Source organism: Notolepis coatsorum (genome assembly GCF_963971535.1).
Source record: "Notolepis coatsorum genome assembly, chromosome: 2".
In the NCBI taxonomy this organism is placed as follows: domain Eukaryota; kingdom Metazoa; phylum Chordata; class Actinopteri; order Aulopiformes; family Paralepididae; genus Notolepis; species Notolepis coatsorum.
The window spans coordinates 50,610,906-50,632,893 of NC_140166.1; the positions used below are offsets into that span (position 1 = coordinate 50,610,906).

The 21,988-nt window shown below is 40.9% G+C and overlaps 1 protein-coding gene across 2 annotated transcripts in view; it reads right to left on the reverse strand.

Moving 5' to 3' along the window:
• Positions 1-3,300: 3,300 nt before the first annotated feature.
• LOC311223909 (tubulin beta-4 chain-like) overlaps positions 3,301-21,988 on the reverse strand; it is a gene marked incomplete at both ends in the record, with an annotated part of 28,455 nt that continues 9,767 nt past the window's right edge. Inside the window, 4 exons of one of the 2 annotated variants that reach the window (XM_084308672.1) lie at positions 3,301-4,361; positions 14,708-14,818; positions 14,928-15,036; positions 15,950-16,006. In XM_084308672.1, coding sequence (XP_084164798.1) covers positions 3,301-4,361; positions 14,708-14,818; positions 14,928-15,036; positions 15,950-16,006 — 1,338 coding nt within the window. Of the gene's footprint in view, positions 4,362-14,707; positions 14,819-14,927; positions 15,037-15,949; positions 16,007-21,988 lie in introns of those variants that run through there. The other variant, XM_084308671.1, reaches the window with a different exon arrangement.

Here is a 21,988-nt window from a genome sequence, read left to right on the forward strand (position 1 = left end):
ACGTCAAACCTCTAGTACACGCCTACAACTGTACTAAGAACGACACTACTGGATTCACCCCGTATGAGCTGATGTTCGGGCGACAGCCAAAGTTGCCTGTGGACATAGCCTTCAACTTACCTGTCAACTACCAGCCAGGCTCACACTCACAGTACGTCCGCAGTCTGAGATCCCACCTTGAAGCAAGTTACAGAGTAGCTACAGAAAATGCAAAGAAGACGGCGGACCGTAACAAAGCAAGATTCGACAAATGAGTTGTTGAGTCTACCCTGCAGGAAGGTGACAGGGTTCTCGTCAGAAACGTCCGCATCAGAGGCAAGCACAAGCTAGCAGACCGGTGGGAAGCAGATATCTACATTGTAATGAAACAAACTGGAAATGTCCCAGTCTATGTAGTGAGACCTGAAACCAGAGATGGTCCACTACGAACGCTCCACGAGACCTACTGCTACCTTGCGGATTCCTTCCTACTACCCCTGAGGAAGATGGACCTACTGTAAAAGACAAACCTAAGCGACCAAGAACTCGACAGAGCCCAAGAGAAGAAAGCTTGAATGAATCAGAGGGAGAAGACCCAGATGATGACTATCTTGATCTCACTTATCACTATGACCATGGAGGTCTAGTGGTGGAAACACAACCCTTTCCAGTGCCCACTGTCGAGCAAGACCCCTCAGACGCAGTCATTCTTCCTGAGGGAGCTCCAGGGACAACTGATGACCTGACAACACTGAACAAGAATATCCCATCCGCAGTGAGACCTACTGAAGGCAGTTTACCTGACCCAGATACAGCGGATCGGGAAAAATACTTACCTGACATGCATCAGGAAGAGAACAACCTACCTGAAAAGACCTTACCAGTAATGAGTTCAGAGGAGAACAATATTAACATGAATGAACCAGAAACCGAACCAGATGGACAAGAGAATGTCCAAGACAATGTGGAAAGAGAAGAGGAAAGAGATGTCAGAGATGGACAGGAGAATGTCCAAGACGATGTGGAAAAAGAAAAGGAAAGAGATGTCAGAGATGAACCCCCAAGAAGGTCGACAAGACATAGAGAACCTCCAAAAGTCCTGACTTATCCCTGACTAGGAAACCCACTAGTAACGATAATCCAGTCACTATTCCAGAGTCTAAGCTCAGTAATCACACTCTTTAGATGACTCCGACTCCCAGGAACCCCATAGGATTGTGATAATGTAGTCCTGGGATAATATGCACAGGGACGTGCATTAGCATAGAAGGGGAGGATGTAACCCAGGTTTCAGATTCATAACTATTTAGTCATAGGAACATAAAGTTAATGCGATTGAATAAGAACATAAATAGTTAATGCTATTATGTAAGAACTAGGGATGTCCGATATTATTGGCCTACCGATGTTATCGGCCGATATTGGCATTAAAATGTGATATCGGAAAATATCGGTATCGGTTTAAAAAAAAAATGTAACACCCAGTAAGCTTTTAGCTAGAGATAACCTCAGAAGTCTGAACCAAACCTAATGTGTTGATCCAATCAACCTAGGACTTGATATCGAACTAACCCTCCTGAAAGGAGAGGTTACTGAAAGAACCTAAAAGGGATACTTCAACAACCAGTACTTTATGTCTGTATGTCTAGCTAGCGCGCTTTTAATTAACCGGTCATTGTTATAACTCTGTCTCTGGTCTACTATTCTTTTAATTGTGCATATTACTCCTCTCCTCATTCGAATCTAGAACTGTGCCCGTGGCGAACAGCTGTTACTGTTAGTGACACAGGTGCTACACTTGGTATCTCATCTGCAGTGGTGGAGGAAGTACCACTATTTTAAGTATTAGAATAAATACCCAGATAAAATGGTACTCCGGTAAAAGTCCTCCATGGAAATTCTACATAAGTAAAGGTTGAGACGTTTTTGACATTGAAGTATCAAAAGTAAAAGTACATACCTAACTTGTGTATTCAGTGGTCTGAAGCATTCATTCTTCATCGATCGACTTGTAAAGGTTGTTAAAGTGTCACATGGTCGTTACACTGGCTGATTATTTGACTAGCTTCAAATTTTGCCTTGTTTTCTATGCAAAGTAACTAGTGACCGATGGGTTTGGATAAATATAAAGGACAATATTTCCTTTGACAAAAGTACAAAGTTCCCTAAAATGTAAATACTGAAGTAAAGCGCCTGGAAATTGTACTTAAGTACAGATGGGTTACTTTAGACCATCGCTTACTGTAAACCCACCCTACCTTAACCTCATTGGATACGGTGCATGACGCCCAAATAAAATTTTATTAGCAAACTGACACAGGAAATAAATTCGGGTCCCCTTTAAGCTGAAAGTGTAGACTGGGCGATCAGAGCTGTGTGAGGAACATGTCACCTAGTCAAAGTCACATGACCTTATGCCAGACCAGAGGAATACCCATATCAGATGATCATTTCATGCAATACATTTACTTTGTTTTGGTAAATTTGCCCTGATCTGGCCTTAGGGATACATTGCTACCGAGGGCAGATCTCAAAATGTGAAGTTAATGTTCTAGTCTTGTGACTTAACACCTAACAAAGTTGTCATTTAGCAGTGGTGGATTATTTGGCCATCAAGGGAAATAATAAGTGCACTAATCTAGTTCAAAAGCAAATCCCCCACGTTATGAATCATACAACTAGCACATGATTTGGCATTAGGTTGCCATGGACTGGATTCCTTTTGTGAAAAAGCACGATCTTCCACACAAGCCGAGTATATCACACTTCACTTGTCAAATTTCATAATAAAATCATTTGAGACCTTGCATTTCAGTCATTTGTGTCAAGAATCAGTGCATTGAAGACCAGATAATCAATCACTAGTTTACACCAAGACCAAGATTAAGCAAAAGGAACTTTATTATTATTACATGTAAAAAGAAAAAAAAAAAAAATCTGGTAGCTGTATAGCGGAACTCTTTGAACTTCACCCACCCATCAATCTATCTGTAAGAAATAATAATAATTCTGGTAGCTGTATAGTGGAACTCTTTGAACTACACCCACCCATAAATCTATATTTAATATATAGTGGAACTCTTTGAACTACACCCACCCATCAATTATCTGTAATATATAGTGGAACTCTTTGAACTACACCCACCCATCAATCTATCTTTAATAGATAGTGGAACTCTTTGAACTACACTCATCAACAGACAAGAGAAGAGCCAGCAAAAAGGTGACAAAACATAAGGACAGATGATGGAAACACACTGGAAAGTTAATCTGACAGGTCAGTGAATTACACAGCTTGGTAGAGGCACCATAACACCCAATTTAAGCTACATCCTCCTCCTCTCCCTCCTCGAACTCGCCCTCATCGTCGGCGGTGGCGTCCTGGTACTGCTGGTACTCCGACACCAGGTCGTTCATGTTGCTCTCCGCCTCAGTGAACTCCATCTCATCCATGCCCTCTCCAGTGTACCAATGGAGGAAGGCCTTGCGCCTGAACATGGCGGTGAACTGCTCGGAGATGCGCCTGAACAGCTCCTGGATGGCCGTGCTGTTGCCGATGAAGGTGGCCGCCATCTTGAGGCCGCGGGGAGGGATGTCGCAGACGGCGGTCTTCACGTTGTTGGGGATCCACTCAACGAAGTAGCTGCTGTTCTTATTCTGTATATTCAGCATCTGCTCGTCGACCTCCTTCATGGACATGCGCCCGCGGAAAATGGCCGCCACGGTGAGGTAGCGTCCGTGACGGGGGTCGCAGGCGGCCATCATGTTCTTGGCGTCGAACATCTGCTGGGTGAGCTCTGGAACCGTCAGGGATCTGTACTGCTGGCTGCCCCTGGCGGTGAGTGGGGCGAACCCGGGCATGAAGAAGTGCAGCCGGGGGAACGGGACCATGTTGACGGCCAGCTTGCGCAGGTCGGCGTTGAGCTGTCCGGGGAACCTGAGGCAGGTGGTGACGCCGCTCATGGTGGCCGACACAAGGTGGTTGAGGTCGCCGTATGAGGGGGTTGTAAGTTTGAGGGTGCGGAAGCAAATGTCGTACAAGGCCTCGTTGTCAATGCAGAAGGTCTCGTCTGTGTTTTCTACAAGCTGGTGGACCGACAGCGTAGCATTGTAAGGCTCAACGACTACGTCCGACACTTTGGGTGACGGCACCACGCTGAACGTGTTCATGATGCGGTCTGGATATTCTTCACGGATCTTGCTGATGAGCAGGGTGCCAAAGCCGGAGCCCGTGCCGCCGCCCAGGGAGTGAGCGAGCTGGAAGCCCTGCAGGCAGTCGCAGTTCTCTGCCTCCTTCCTCACCACGTCCATCACAGAGTCCACCAGCTCCGCTCCTTCCGTGTAGTGGCCCTTCGCCCAGTTGTTACCGGCACCGCTCTGGCCTGCAAACAACAACAACACATCAGCACTAATCTCACAGGACCAGTGGTGGAACATAGTTTATTTACATTTACCAAGTAAAAAAAGTAGAAATACCCAGATGAAAACCTCAGGTCTTAAAATTCACAATTCTACCTTGGTAAGAGAAAGAAAGTGATATTGAATCATCATCATCTTCGTTTTACGTCCCTATTTTCCCACTACAGTGAAGTTGGACGGACGATGACTCCACGCCACTGGAGTCATTATTTTTGGTTTGTAGCTAGTTTTATACCTCGGATGCCCTTCCTTACAGGTAACCCCATTGTCGGTGAGGACCTAGCCATTGCATATTCCTACACACAAGGCAGTGCGGTTTTCTTTCAGGGTTCTCCCCTTAGCCTTTGCGTATCCCTATGCACACACACAAGGCAGTGCGGCCCCTGTATCCCTAGGTAGGGAGGCTAGAGAGGGTACCAACAGTAGCCCAAGGTGGACCCTCAGACTAGTGGAGGGAAGGAGTTGTCTTAATTCTCCATTCTAGTTCGGCTTCAGCTAGAATTAGCCACTGAATATAAAGTATTTCTTTATTAAGTATAAAAATTTTATGTGTATATGTGTGGTCCAGTTATGGTTGCTCCCATCAATGTCCTCTTGAAGTTTGACAAGACTTAAAATGTGAATCAGCTTCATCTACCCATGACATGTCTCGCATGAAAAATTATATTTCTTCAAAGTAACTGATAAATATTTCCATTGAAATTTAGTTTGATTGATTGATTGATTGAAAATTTTATTAACAGATTGCAGAATGGGTACAGTACAGTACAGCTCAATACATACAATTGTTAAGGGGATGCAGACCAGAGAAAGACTTTTGTCTTGTTTACATCAGGGTCCCCCATTTTCAATTAATCATAACATATATGACATACATGACATACAGATAGACAGTACTGCTACATCTATACATTTATGACATACCAGATTTGCAAATACAGTACTGTTTGTGATACGAAAAGAGTCCAGAAAAGAGAGTATATACATTTGACATAGAAACTGTACATTGGAGGAGGTTGGGGGGGGGGGGGGAGGTTGGGTAGGAGGAGTGGGTGGGGGACACTGTACAACTGAACAAGCAAAACTGTACATTGGAATATTGACAAGACCATACTTGGTCATTTACTGTACATTGGGGGGGGGTTGTGTTAGGACATTTACAGGGGCCAGTTTAGAATTGCAGTCCCCCGTAGGTGTTTTTTGAGTGTTTTTGAAAGTGGGTAGTGATTCACATTCCTTTACAGCTTTGGGTAGGGCGTTCCACATTGATGTGGCATAATTGCGAAACGTGTTTAGTCCCTTATTTGAGCCGAATCTGGGTTTAACATGATTTGTGGAGCTCCCTCTGGTGTTGTGATCGTGGTATTCACTGACCTTTGGGAAGTATTTTGACATGTACATGGGTACCTTGGTCGTGTAGTGTATCTTGTAGACAAGGCCCATTGCAAGTTGCTGTACTCTGTCGTCTACTCTAAGCCATCCTAGGTTGTCAAAGTGGGCAGGGCGGTAGAAGTACAAAGTTCCCTCAAAAATTTACCTAAAGAAGTCAGTGGTAACCTCAGTCTTTCCCAGTTAATTACTGAGCCCACCAGACCAAACATTAAAAATGACTCTAGGTCTACTCTTATTGATCTGATTTTTGTGAATAAATATGACAGGATCTCAGCTTGTGGGGTTTTTGACTTAGGCATAAGTGACCATTGCCCCACAGCCTGTGTAAGAAGCACGAGACTGCCAAAAACAAGATCTTACACAGTTTTAAGAAGGAATTTTAAATCTTTTAATCACCAATAATTTTTAGATGCTTGTTCTTTATAATACTTATTGTAACACTGAAATTGATGTTCAGTTAGCCCTGGACTCCTTTGTAAATACATTTAATTTATTAGTTGACAAACATGCTCCTTTAAAAAAAAGTCTGCATTAAAGATAGAGTAATACCCTGGTTTTCTCAGGAATTGTTGCGGTATATTATGCTAATTATATCTCATAAAACGTGTTGAGAAATGTCCCTAAAAAGGTTTTAAGTATAGGAGTGGTTGGCAGATGTCTTTTTCAGTCACAGGAAGCCACAGGGGGTCAAAGCCTGGAGGCTCCTACAGTGTTATAACAGAACAGATGTCTGTGCTGATAAAAGGAACTCTGCAAATAATTATTTAGTAAGTTCTACTGTGTGCAAAATGAATGATTCATATTTCTAGTCTTTAAATAATCAGTGGTTAATAGTTGACAATCAAATTTACTGGTAACCCCATTTGGATTAAGTAATGCTTAGATAACAAGAAAGAGCATAGTATTTGTGTTTGAAACGGTTTGTGCTGTGGTCACCCGAGACTAATTTACATATAGTGTTGGCCAAACAGCTGAGAGAATGGAATGAATAGATCACATGTCCTTGTTACCTGCTGAGTTCCCCTGTGAGAACTGCCTGTAGGAACAGCTGCAGAGGAGGAACTAATGTTTCAGAATTACAGTAAAACGGTACACTTTCAAATGTATTTTTCTATACTAAATTTAGCTTAAACTGAACTGCAAATATTCCTGTTATGTTGTGATAATGATACTGAATGCAATGATATGAAATATGCAATGTTTATGAGAAGAATCACAGGGTTTTGAAATTAAGCATTGTTTGAATCAAATTGGCAGTACTTAAAATAGAATACATAACAACTGTTTAGAATAGATATTGATTCAAGATTAAAACATTATTATTAGAAAAACACGTGAGTGATAAAAACTGTGATTCTTGTCTAGCATAAAGAGAAACTAGTCAAGAATGATATGTCTGTGTTCATCTAATTATCACCAATTCGAAAATATAACTCTTGTATTGAATAACAGAACTATTAAGTTAATTTGACAGTAAATCTATTCTCTGATTTGGAACAAAGAATAAGAAGCAGTTGGGTTGTTTGAGTCAGCCCCTTTTTCAAATTGAACCAAGAGAGCCACGGATTGGAAGAAACGTCTACATGATGTCACTTCCTGTGACATCACTCAGACTCCAGGGCCCTCATTCATCAACGTGGACGTAGAATATGTTCTATTTTCACACGTAAGCACAGAATGTAGAATCAGTGCACGCACAGGAAAATCGGGATTCACCACAAGTGCGTACGCAGGTTCTACGCACACCTGTCATGATGAATATGACTTTGATCCTACGTTTGAGCTCGTGCACTGTTTTAAGTATTTGCATACCAGAACCGCCCCGATTATACGGTAATGGAATACCCCCATGAAATGTGGAAAAATGGACTAAGCCGAGGGAAGCGTGTCATGAGACAGGCTGACAGACGTGTACACTTACGGTGATGTCGGATATGATATCTATTAACCATTGCTGCCTGGGCAGCGCAAACACTAATAAAGACCGCGCTGGAATATGACTGCCTTTTCCTGTGTTGTTTGATTAATACCCAGGGATTAAAGTTCTCCTCAATTTTATTCCAAATCGCGATGGATCTCCCGTCAATTTTCTACCTGCTGCATATGATTTCTAGAGGCATACTACAATCTATTTTGATGTCAGTATTGGGTAGCCTATATAAACAATAATACGAGAGCATATACAAGAACAATGAATCTCACTGCATGTATGATGTAGCCTGCCTTTCAATACATGAACTTGAATTCCATCATGTTTGTGTGCGGGACTCACAAGGCTGTTGTCACAATGGGTGGTACCGGTACAGTAATAACAGTCCACACAATATCACGATGGACCATGCCATAGCCTATGTTCTATTAGGACATGATCTGTGACGACAAATGTTCTAGAATGTTTGATTAAGATATCATACTCTGACAGCATGCCTATGATCAACAAAAACGCGAACTTGAATCCCATCATATATAGTCTGTCCACTATCTGGTGTCATTGCAATGCGTTTTCTATTCTTTCTTATACAGTAAAAAGGGGGAAGAACACTATATCGTGGGTGTTCATATGACTTGTATTCTGCTTACAGCTTCGAAATTCCACTTGTTTCGTTTAACGTAAAGCCTTTTAAATATAATCAAAACGTTCCTGTGTTTCTGCGGTCTGTGCGCAAAATAATAACGAGTTGAGCTTTATGATTTATGATGAATTGAAAATGGGGGACCCTGATGTAAACAAGACGAAAGTCTTTCTCTGGTCTGCATCCCCTTAACAATTGTGTGTACTGAGCTGTACTGTACTGTACCCATTCTGCAATCTGTTAATAAACTTTTCAATCAATCAATCAATCAAGCTACGCGGAGCGCAGTCAGTCAGTAGCCTACACCCCGTATATTCCGATAACGCTATATAAACCATGCTGCATTCATTCTGAGAGAAAGATCTATTATTCCAAATGCTATTTATAGGGTTTTGACCATAATTACACTACTGTTGCTATTTCACAATGAACTATAATGGATTACGGGGGTCATACAGAACACGCGCCAGTGTCTTTATTTCCGCGTTGGAACGAATGCATGTACTGAGGAGCGCTTGTGCGTAGTAACGATATTCTACCACTGGGCTTCAGCTAAGTGTGCTCAGAGCTGTGCGTAGACATAAGCACAAAGTCAAGTTCAAGTTGAAATAGATGAATCCCACTCTTTGCTTAGAAATGATCGTACGCACAGCTTAAGCACAAATCTGTGCGTAAGTCAGGTTGATGAATGAGGGCCCAGGCTCTTTGATAAAAGGGGGCGCTGGAGAACAGACACACACACACACAGACCGACGGAGAACACAGAGACCACACAACGACAGAGTGAACCACAACAGACAGAAGAAGAAATCACCATGGAAACAACAACTCAGATCCATCGAGCAGAAATTCCTGGTTCAAGCAGAGAAAGATCTTGATGAATTAGCTAGAACTATTCAACGCTGTTTTTGATCATTTGTATATGGAATATTCCAGCCGAGACTCAAGCCTGAGCTCGCTGGAATCCAAACCTTTAGTCTAGTTATGCGTTGTTTTTATACAAATAAACGCAGTTATGTTGATTTGAGCTCTGCCTCCGTCTGCCAATTCCTTCATTCCACCGCTGCCGATGCAGTCTCTTCTCATTGACCGGGTGATTCAGTCAGTATCAGAAGTATAGAACAACGGCAGAGTAATACCACTAGAAATATAGAATACATCACAGACCGCTGAATCTTGTAACGATATTGTCAACCCTAATTAAAGACAGAATGCTGCATGGTCTCGGGCCAGGCGTTCTGGAGACCCTCAACATTGGCTTTCTTTTAGGCAAATTAGGAACAAATGTACTGCAGTAGTAAGAAAATCTAAAACTGATACTATCTGGAGTTGGTTACAAACTCATACTCTAATCCGGCAACATTTTGGAGTGCGGTGAATGTGAACAAAATAAAATCATCTAATTATTTACCCTCTCATATTAAAGTTGAAAACTATGTGATCTCTGAGCAGAGTGCAATTTGTGTTGCCTTCAATAGGCATTTTGCAGAGGCTGGTAATTTATTTAATAGGAACTATAATGGACCTTGTCCTGTTGATTCTGATTGTTTGTACCCTATGGGCGTCACTTCCCATTTCTCCTTTCAAACTTTTACACAGTCAGCTGTATTTGATGCTTTGCAATCAATCGAAGCAAAGTGTTCTACAGGTGAGGATAACTTAGTCTTTTTTTATTAAGTTGGCTGCACCAGTTATCGCTGAACAGATGACTTGTATTTTTAATCTCTCTATCTCATCAGGTAGATTTCCTCTAGTTTGGAAATCTGCACGGGTGATTCCTTTACATAAGGGAGGTGATAGGGATAACTTAGATAATTATTGTCCTATCTCCAGGCTACCTTGCCTAGCTAATGTCCTGGAAACACTAGTAAGTAAACAACTTAAATTTGACCTTTCAATGAACTCCATACTTAGTTCTCAACAATCTGGTTTTAGAGCCAAACATATTACAACATCAGCCATCACTTTGGTTACAAATGACATTATTTCAAATGACATTAGATAAGAAGAAACATTGTGCTGCCCTCTTTGTTGATTTATCAAAAGCATTTGATACAGTTGATCACTACTTACTTCTAAAGAAACTATCTAACATTGGGTTGGATGATAATGCCTGTGTCTGGTTTCAGGATTATCTATCTTCTAGGTGGCAGTGTGTCAAGTTAGGTCAAGCACAATCTGAATTATTGGCCATGACTAAAGGTGTGCAACAAGGTTCAGTTTTGGGTCCTGTCCTTTTTACAATTTATATTAATGGTATTGTTGTGAGGGCTGGAAAGGACTGCATGCTGCCCAACGAGGGGGCATGCCGCTTTTCTGCTTCACGAACCTGAGAGGAGTTTGCAATCAGCTCGGATGAGAGTACAAGTATTGCAGACTCCCTTCCACTCCTACATCCTACCACCTGCTGCCGCGTCCCCTGTGTGAGATGTCGGTGGCGTCCTCCCGCTCCTGTGGAGATTCCCTGTGCCGTATACTCCCGTGTCTCCTGTGTGAGACGTTGCATCGCTCCCCACCGTCCCATGGATGTTTTCCCTGGGCGCTCGCTCTCTTTCCTGGGATCCGTGTTTTTGAATTGCCCGTTCGGCAGTTGCCCCCTGGTGAGTCCTTCACTGACGGCACTCCAAACCGTGACATTATCACGTTGACTGTTTTTGCCTTGAGGACTCGTTTTTCTTCACATACATTTTTTCCTTAAAGGAACAGTGCTGCATTTTTTGTTGTTCATGATTCCTGGACTCTAGTGAAATTGACCCTTAAAGGAACAGTGTTGCCTTTTTCTGTTGTTTAATAAATACGCCCTTGGTTTTGGCTAACTCTGAATACCTGTCTGTGTCGTGCAATTGGGGTCGCATTACAAACCATAACAATTGTTTCTTCTTTGTATGGATGTCATGCCCATTTGTATGCTGATGACACAATTGTGTACTGTATTGCAGACTCTGTACAGCTGGCCTTTGAGAAATTGCAACTTTTCTTTTATGCTCTACAGGATGCCCTTACTAGTCTTAAATTGGTTCTTAATGCTAGTAAGACAAAGTTTATGTTGTTTTCAAGAGCAAGGAATATTAACTTTGATGATGTGAGGATATCTACTGTCAGTGGCTCTTGTATAGAGAGAGTCACTGAGTATAAATATCTTGGCCTGTGGCTTGATGAGAAATTAACATTTAAGTTCCATGTGGAAAATCTTGCCACTAAACTGCGACAGAAAATTGGTTTCCTGTACAGAAACAGATCAAATTTTCCTCTATTTAGTAGAAAAATAATTGTGGAATCAGTCTTCTTATCAGTTTTGGACTATGGTGATGTAATTTATAGGCATGCTGCGGCATCAACTCTTAAACCTCTGGATTCTGCATATCACTCAGCTCTCAGATTTATAACTGGTGACAGATATGATACTCACCATTGTGTCCTGTATGATAGGGTGGGTTGGCCTTCTCTTGCAGAAAGGCGCAACAAACACTGGTATTTATTTATTTTTAAAGCCCTTATTGGTAAACAACCTGTTTATATCTCCTCACTGTTAGACTGGAATATTGGAACCTATTCAACTCGATCGAATGACTGGATGGTTCTTAGGGTTCCTCACATTTGTTCTGAGCTAGGGAAGTCAGCCTTTTCCTTTGATGCCTCTAACTCATGTCCTTCAACTCACGCTGAAATTGGAGGTTCTCCCTTCCCTTGGAATGTTTAAACGTATGATTTCAGATCATTGTGTGACTACCTGTAACTGTTTTAATTGATATTTTTAAATTATTTTGAAACGTTTTTAATTTTTTACTCTGGTGTTTAAATGTCTGTGAATATTGTTTTTATTATTGTTGAAGTGCCACAAACTACAAACTAGTGAAACTTTTTATATTGACATCCTGTTACCTCTCTGTCTTATGTCACTTGTATGATGTATTATGGACCATGTATACAGCAGTGAAATTGTTCTGTTCTCTGTTAGAGTGGGTGCTGTTAGGAATGTATGCTTCTCTCCCTGTGTCTGACCTTGACAGTCTGCGAGGAGAAGTGCACCGCTTCTGCAGCATTTTAACCCTTTCCTATCACACTACTGATAGAAGGGCCATCATACAACGGGTGATGATTAAGATACATATGTGATGTGTAAATATAATTAGTATGTTTATTGTATATGCTAAAGTACCTGTGTATATATATATATATATATATATATATATATATTAGTGCTGTCAAACGATTAAAATATTTAACTCGATTAATCGCATGATTGTCCATAGTTAACTCGCGATTAATCGCAAATTAATCGCATTTTTTTTTCCTACCTTAAACGGATCTTTTTCAAGTTCCAAGTTTTAATACTCTTATCAACATGCGAGTCAACAAATGCTTGCTTTATGCAGCCATTTAACACAAAAGGATAACCCTCATGCATTGCAAATTTGCATCAAATTCAAAACAGAGTGATGCACAAAATAACTTAAAAGAAAAGAATAATTTAAAACAATGAATAAAGTGTGCATGAAATAATAGGGGAAAGAAAACGTTAGGAACTTGTTACATTCACACACACAAGGGCTGATTAATCACACACCCCCCTCTCTCCCTCACACACACACTCTCCCAGCTCTTTTTCTCTTTTGCCCCTTCCTCATCTCTCTCACCCCCCTCTCTCTCTATATCTCACACACACACACACACACACACACACACACACACACACACACACACACACACACACACACACACACACACACACACACACACACACACACACACACACACACACACACACACACACACACACACACACACACACACACACACAATTCAGAAACAAACATAGTATCAATGAGAGCATCAATAATACACCTGAGTGAAGTCTAGTAAAAAAAAAAAAAAAAAAAAAAGGTTTTTAGTTAATCTTGAGTTAAAGAAATTAGTGGCATTAATAGAATCGGGAGTTAACGCGATATTAACGCGATATATTTGACAGCCAATATATATATATATATATATATATATATTGTATATTGTTCTCTAGGGCCTTCCAATCATGACATGTGCAGGTTGTTCATCCTGTACACTTGTATGATGTACTATTATGATTATGATGTAAATGATTAAGCATTATGTTTATGGTATATATCTATAAAGCTCAGACTAGTGCAAAGTGCACAGTCATGATGAATATGGTGAGAGGACTCTTAGGGTTTTTTCCTAGCACAGTACTCTGTTACTTTTTTTAGTTACTAACTAGTGAAGTAGCAATGAGCCAATGACAACGACACACGTTGAAAGAAGGAGTGTTTATCTGTGTTTACTATATGACGCTACGGACCTGTGTATATAAGGTACTGCTCGCTCGCTCTTGGGGGAGAGACTTTTTTTTAGCACCAGATCGGGTTGAGCGGTGTATTGGAACCTGGTTTGGCCATTTTTCAGAGTATTCCTCCCCATGAAGATACTCTAGATTAGATTTGAAGAGCTATGCTAGGCTCTGAGCTAAATCTTTTAGATGATTTTTAAAAGAGTTCTTATTGTTCTTTTTGAGAAAGATGTTGATTACGATGTTGTTGTTTTATATTCCTGGATTGGAGTTTTCCAAGACAGTATTTTTGTAACTACTTTTTAATTAAACCAACTTTGTTAAAATACTTTTATCCAACTCGTGGTCTGAGTTCCTTTATCACCCCATAACAATCTTTCAGGGCGCTGGCAACGCACTGCTTTCATCTGAGACACAGGAGGTAATTATGTTCTGGAGGCTGTACAGATCAATGCATTGCTGGCTACTGCTTTTAGCTAAAGTTATATAAATGACTATTCAGTAATTCTGTTTTCGACCTGATCTTATGGAAATGATTATTAATATTATTACGCTAATATTACACTATTACATAGTACATAGTATTGCTGTGAATTTGACTATTCAATGAAAAGAATTTTCCCACAGACATTCTGTTTATTACACACAACGAAGAGGTTAACAACTCTTTTACGCTTATATTTCATAATGAAATGGATAAAACTAACCAGTGACTATGAAATAAGCATGACTAGGATTAGTAATTGACTCGAGAACTTGGCGAGTTTAGCACCTCGCTGGGGGATATCGAGCGGCCACAGGTTTTATCTCGAATTGGTGTTGAGATAGATAGAGACACCTGTAGCTCTTAACAATTATGTACTGTACAATCGTCATTTCTGTAAATGAGGGAAACTTCAGATGCTTACGATTTTAAATAAAGGTTGAAATGAAATGAAAAAATGGAGCGCCACTTAGTGGCCAAACATGGCACTGCAACTAAATAACACAAATACAATCACATTGTGTCTGTCACACAATCTATGACAATTTCATTACCTACCGAACACAAAGTTGTCTGGTCTGAAGATCTGGCCGAAGGGTCCGGATCTCACTGAGTCCATAGTCCCTGGCTCTAGGTCGACAAGCACAGCACGGGGCACGTATTTACCACCTAGGGGAAAGAGAGGGGAGAGCAAGTCAGAAAAACACAACAGCAATTGAACTCGGCTAAATGGAATGTCATCATCATCCAATTAGGAATTCCCAAAATTTTAAGTTACCGCATGCTTCATTGTAGTAGACATTGATCCTGTCCAACTGCAGGTCACTGTCTCCGCAGTATGAGCCCGTTGGGTCAATGCCATGTTCATCACTAATCACCTCCCAGAACTGAAAGAGATAAGTCATTGAATTAGGTAAGCATTAAGCAATAATATACGAGCAATGGCAAAAACCCTATTATTCTTCCAAGCCCAGGGGATCAACTACTTCCATGTTTATGTAATATGTTAAATTTTTCACAATTTAGAACACATGTCGTCATCATTAGTAGACTGTCTGTCACTGGCGCAGAAATGTGAAAATCTCCCTCCGTGCAGCACTGGGCGCACGCGCAGGAACCGCTGCTGAAATCCATAAACTACCATTTCGAAATGTTCGTGCTGACATCACACCCGGGGCGCTCAATGAATTCCATAAAGAGCAGGCCGTTGAGCATTAATTATGAAAGAAAAACATCACAATAATGTTTTAACTGCGACGATTAAGGTCGTTGGGAGTTTCGTTACAACTGCAATACTTTAATTAAAATGATGGCATCGAGTTGTCCCCAGGACTAACGTTAAACCTACTTCTTTTTTTGCGCATTGCAGTGGGCCTAATGTATAGTAACGTTAAATTAAGCGCATTCATGTAAAAAATATACATCTTATATGGGCCAAAATAGATTTATAATATACTTCATAATTTACATAATCTGGATAGTTTCGAGAAAAAATGTCAACTGTCGTCACAAAAAAAATTCAACCATCGTCACAAATAATGTTGCAAAAATGGCTAAATGAAATGATGCAAAGTGATTTGACAAAACATCACTACAATATCAATGTGCAACAACAATATAATTGAAAACAGATGACAATTATTTGACATGAAAAAGGCCAGTTCATACACAAGTGACATTGGTAAAGGCAGGGTGTGGTACTGTGGTTACAGACACGCACACAAAGCACCGGGCTCTGAACTAACCGTCGACCAAGGATTCTGCTTTATCTTGGATATTAAACACAGAATATTTACTAACCTTGGCTCCAATCTGGTTTCCACACTGACCGGCTTGGAGATGGACAATTTCCCTCATTTTATCTGGGGGTAGAAGAACACGTCTTATCACAACAAGGGAAGATGAGTTGAGAGTGCACGAAACAGAGAAATTCCCATTTATATGTGACAACTGAACCCGCCCTCTGAAGGCCGGGCCACACGATACTGCATGGCCATTGGCTGATGGTCACGAAACTCGTTGATGGACACAATTGTAGACCAATATATTCTTCTAATGGATAATTACCATTGGCTTTCTTGTACTGTCAATCAGATTGATATCTAACAGAATGCGTAGAATGTTCTATTATGACATCATACTGTGACATCACAAATGTTCTAGAATGTTTGATTATGACATCATACTGTGACATCACAAATGTTCTATAATGATCAATTATGACATCATACTGTGACATCACATTCACAACGGAACATGAGTCCCATTTGAATAATATAAATAATGTTTGGTAAGGCTGTCAGGGTTCTTCGAACGGACGTTTGAATCTTCGTTTTTAATAAAAAAAGTAAAATAAAAAAAATATATATATAAATGTTTTTTTTTTTTTTATCCTCAAACTAAATCCTCAATTTGAATAAAGTGATTCAAACTTCGTCAGGGTTTTTCGAACGGACGTTCAAACCTTGGTTTTTAATTAAATCTTTTTATAATTATATATTCTCATTCTTTTTTTTATAATTTTTTTTTTATATCCTCAAACTAAATCCTCAATTTGAATAAAGTGATTAATCTGATTAAATGAGTCTTTTCTTTTATTATTTAGTTTGTGTTGTAATAAAAAATAACACTTAGAACAAAGAAAACTATAATATACGATTGGTAAACACTCTGATTAACCAAAACTCTTAAAAGAAAACTGGATGAATAATTATTTTTTGTATCTACTTTTTCTCCCCATTTTTTCTATTTTTCTCCCGTCCCCAATTTTTCCTATTGTCCAATTCTACCTGTTGACAGAGTCAGCTATGGGGTGACAATAAGGACTCTCATGTGAGAGCGACGGTGGAAGAGACAGAGGGGGAGTCGACATCTCCTTTTATACCTCTATACCTGGCGGCAGCATTAGCAGCTCCGCCTATAGCGCCCTCTTGTGGAAACAGTTAGACACAGTTAGACAGTTACTTGCAATCATACATAACATCTAACTTTAACACTACCCTCCCCTGTCTCGAACGTTGTTAGGCCATGCCTTCCACAAGCCGGCTGCAATGTGGACAAAGCCTTGCATCACGTGTCCCCTCCGGTACTTGAGGAGGCAGCCATCGCATTTTTTCACCTGCATAACGCGATCTCTCAGCGGCGAGGGTCTGCGTGGGAGGGACACGCCGCCCTCGTCGCTTCCTGATTCTACTGCGCAGGCGCACCAACCGACCTGTGGGAGTCGCTGTCCACAACGTCCGATCCCCACCCACCAGCTTCCCACCCCAAATACTGCCAATTGTATTAGTATGAAGGACCAGCCAAGCTGGTGGCAATGCCGAGAGCTGGGCTCGAACCCAGCATCTCCTGCATTGGTGGCGAGCGCCTTGCCCACTGTGCCACCTAGCCGCCCAAATGGGATGAATTATTATAATAATATGTGGTTGGCACTTCTTTATCATTGCTATTGTAGATAACTGTGGCAATTATAGAGTTAATACATGTAAAACATTTTATTCATTGATAACCCAAAAAAAACATTATCTACTTGAGGAGAGAATGTGTATATCTGTGTTTTAACTTTGTGTACACACTTACCGCCCATAATGGGAGTAGGTATGCGTTACTCAAAAAAAAAATCTGCTTGGGGAGAAGTCTTGGTTTTGGGGAGAGTAATACTTAGGGTTTCCAACCTACTCTACTTCTAGAAACAAAACAGTGAACAAAATGTGTATTTTAGCAGCTTTAGGGGCTACAGGCGTGTAGTTCACCAGTTTGATAAGAATCTATTATTTGGGAAACAGAAAATACTCTGTTACACTATAACCACTTGTAGGGCGGGGCGATATGGCCAAAAATTATATGGCGATAACGATATCGATAACAATATCATATCACGCGATATCCATAATTATCGATATTGTATTCAAAAAAAGATATATATATATATTTTTTTTTAAACAACAGATGTATGTTTATTTTGCAGCAATTCTTTGTCATTGCCGCCATCTTTAGTGTTACACCCCCTCACAGTTCTCAGGCTGCAGCAGGTTTGAAAGCGAAAGTAAACAGGCTTCTCTGCTGGCTGTGGCACCAGGGGAGTTGAACAATTCTGGCTCTGCTAGTTTCTTTTCTATCTTTTGGCGCTTTTTTGGTTTACTAGTTAGTTACTAGTTACAGTAGGTAGCTAGCTACATCTGCTTCCACGTCTTGTGTTGAATGTCAGACTGGGACTTGACATGACATTACCAACGTCTTTTTATAGTTGACCAATGAGGTCAACAGGCTACTACCGGCAATAATAATAACAAGAATAAAACATAAAAAAATGTAATTAGAAATTTATTTTTAATCTTAGGGGGGCTAATATTACATTTAGGGGCGCTTCAGCCACGCTAAAAAGGGTCTAGAACCGCCACTGCTGTGGATTATGGAACGTATTGGATGCCGTAATATTTGGAACCATTGCAATTAATGTCACTCTGGACGTGTGGAAACGAAATAACGTTGGCACATTGACAAACTGATTGATTACAACCACGTGGATATGGAACTGACTGTGTGCCGTATTGTTTGGAAGTGGAGCCATCGTAATTAGTGTCGTCACTGGACGTGTGGAAACTAAATTGTTCTCTTGGACATTGTAGATGTGTGGCAAATGCTATACTACTTTACTGCATTCATAAGCAGGAAGAAACGCAAACCCTCTTTGAAGGCTCTGACGTCACACTAAGTGAATGCAACATTCAAATTACAAAAGGATAAATAAAAAATAAAAAGAATAAATAACAATGTCTGAAGCCAAGATGAGGAAGAGGCAAACCAGTCATGGAGGTATGAAGACAGCCTATATGCTAAGAGAGGCTGAAGCTGAAAAAGCAAGCTTAATGGTACGCCTTGCCAATTTAAAGAAAAAACAAGAGCTTGAGAAACAACAAAGAGATTTGAAATATGAATTGGAAACCAGGCTTGAGAAACAACAAAGAGTTTTGAACAGTGTTGGGCAAGTTACTTTTAAAAAGTAACTAGTTACATTTACTAGTTACTTCTTCCAAAAAGTAACTAAATTACGTACTCAGTTACAAATTATAAAAGTAACTAGTTACTTCAGAAAGTAACTATTGCGTTACTTTCAAGATATATATTTTTTTACATAAACAACATACACAAATCTAAACAATTTTAATGTTGCTGTGGGACAAAGTGAGACTAGCCTCCAATCAAATGACATGTATGTAGATATTATAATTACTATGTTTATATAGTGGATCATACAAATACAAACACAATAGATGTTTTGGAACTTTTGATATGTATTGCCCCTCAACAGGCCACAACTGGGCAACATTAAATTATGCTTGTTAAGCACTATACCAAAAATAAATAACAAATATATACTGATTGATTGAACATTTTAATTAACAGATTGCAGAATGGGTACAGTACAGTATGGCTCAATACACACAATTGTTAAGGGGATGCAGATCAGAGAAAGACTTTCGTCTTGTTTACATCAGGGTCCCCCATTTTCAATTCATGACATTTATGACATACACAACATACAGATATAAGAATCTAATCGAATCATCTAAACTAATCTAATCATGACATTTAAGACATGCATGACATACAGATATATATATATCTGCGCACCAGACTGTGCTATTAAACCAGGAAGTGCAGCACTATGTTGAGCCTGTCAGCAGTAGAGCCACTACTGTAGTGACCTGCGCTGCAACACAACAAGAGTGAACACAAAACGCTCATGGACCCACGGTCTCACGCTGACTGCTCGCTTGTGTTGTTCCGTTGGATTAGTTTTAGATTATTTGGGCTCAAAACATACACTACACGGACCCGCGGTCTCACGCTGACTGAGTCGCTCGTGTTGTGGCTGTGTGTCAGACTCTGGAGGCACCCGCCCAACTCTACCTCTGATTGGCTTACTATACCATGACATTTTACTCAACCTCAGCCAATCGTCAGCATGTTTGTGCTTGTCTCGCTCACTGCCCACTAAACAAGGAAGGACAGAATGCCTCTCAGCGCAGAGATCTGTCTGATGAAAGAAACAGGTTCATTCATAGTAACGCGCCGCATTTTTTTTTAATCCGTTAGATTACTCGTTACTGAAAAAACTAACACCGTTAGTAAAGCCGTTACTTATAGCGCCGTTATTCCCATCACTGGTTTTGAAATATGAAACATTGGAATTGGAAAACAGACAAAGAATAAATAACTAAATGTCTGAAGCCAAGATGAGGAAGAGGCAAACCAGTCATGGAGGTATGAAGACAGCCTCATCTATGCTAAGAGAGGCTGAAGCTGAAAAGGCAAGCTTAATGGTACGCATTGCCAATTTAAAGAAAAAACAAGAGCTTGAGAAACAACAAAGAGATTTGAAATATGAAACTGCCCTTGCCAATTTAAAGAAAAAACAAGAGCTTGAAGATTTGAAATATGAAACATTGGAATTGGAAAACAGACAAGCCAAGCAAGCAGCCAAGCAAGCAGCGAAGCAAGCATCATCGATAAGAGTCTTGACTGAGAGGCGCAGCATTGAACCGGCCAATGAATATCATAATAATGATGCTGATAATGTTTTATTAATCACTGTGTTGATTTCAGCTCCAAGGAGTGCGAGCACAAAATACGTAAACTCCCCCTTGAATTTCGCAAGTCGTGGTCGGAGTCCAGAGGAGAGGACAACGATGAAGGAGAGGACAGTGATGAAGAAAGGACAGCGATGAAGAAGAGGGCAGCGAGGATGAAGATGAGGATGACGATTTCATCACATCTCATGTTCCCTCCAAGGAGTGGATTGGATGGGTTGAAGGTGACCTGCTGGGTCCTACCCAGAGACTTCCTCAGAATGAACCAGAGGACAATGGTGATGGGGGTGGTGAGGAAGAGGACGGCGTCGATGGTGAGGTCGATGATGAAGAAGAGGACGACAAAGCGATCGCGCCTCATGTCCCCTCCAGGGAGTGAATGGTGGTGGGTGACCTGCTGGGTCCTGTGGTAAGAGTAGAATGCTTCTTAATAACTCAGCCACAGATATATAATGAACCAGTCTGTTCCCACAGGTAATAAGAGAAGGGCAGTTTGTGTCAACAGGACGGTTTACCCCTCAGGGTTCTGTGTTAGGAGGCAAAAACAGATGGTTTCTAGATAAGGCAGTAAATAGCTAAGCTTCAGTAGAACTTGGCCAGCTGTGGCCAGGTTTAGCCTAAAAACCTTTAAGGAGATGTTTAGATAGAACTAAGGTATTTATGACACGCGATATAGGGAAACGTGAACCTTATCTTGACTGACAGCTGTTAAACAGCTCCTCATCCATCACCCTCAACATAGGGGCCCCCCAGGGCTGTGTTCTGAGTCCCCTCCTCTACTCCCTGTACACACACGACTGTGTGGCTCAGCGGAGTAGCAATACAATCGTCAAATTTGCTGACGACACAGTGGTAGTGGGCCTGATCTCTGCCAACGACGAGAGGGCCTACCTGGAAGAGGTCAAGGTCCTGGCGGGATGGTGCCAGGAAAACAGCCTCTCCCTGAACGTCAGCAAAACAAAGGAGATGATTGTGGACTTCAGGAGGTCGGGGGTCAAGGACTACAGCCCCCTCAGCATCGACGGGGCACCGGTTGAGAGAGTCAACAGCTTCAAGTACCTCGGAGCCTACATATCCGAGGACTTGACATGGACCACACACATTAACAGTGTGGTGAAGAAGGCACGACAACGCCTCTACTTCCTCAGGCGCCTAAGGAAGTTCCAAGTCAGCCAGAAGATCCTTAAGAACTTCTACTCATGTACAATAGAGAGCATCTTGACCGGCAACATCACCTCCTGGTTTG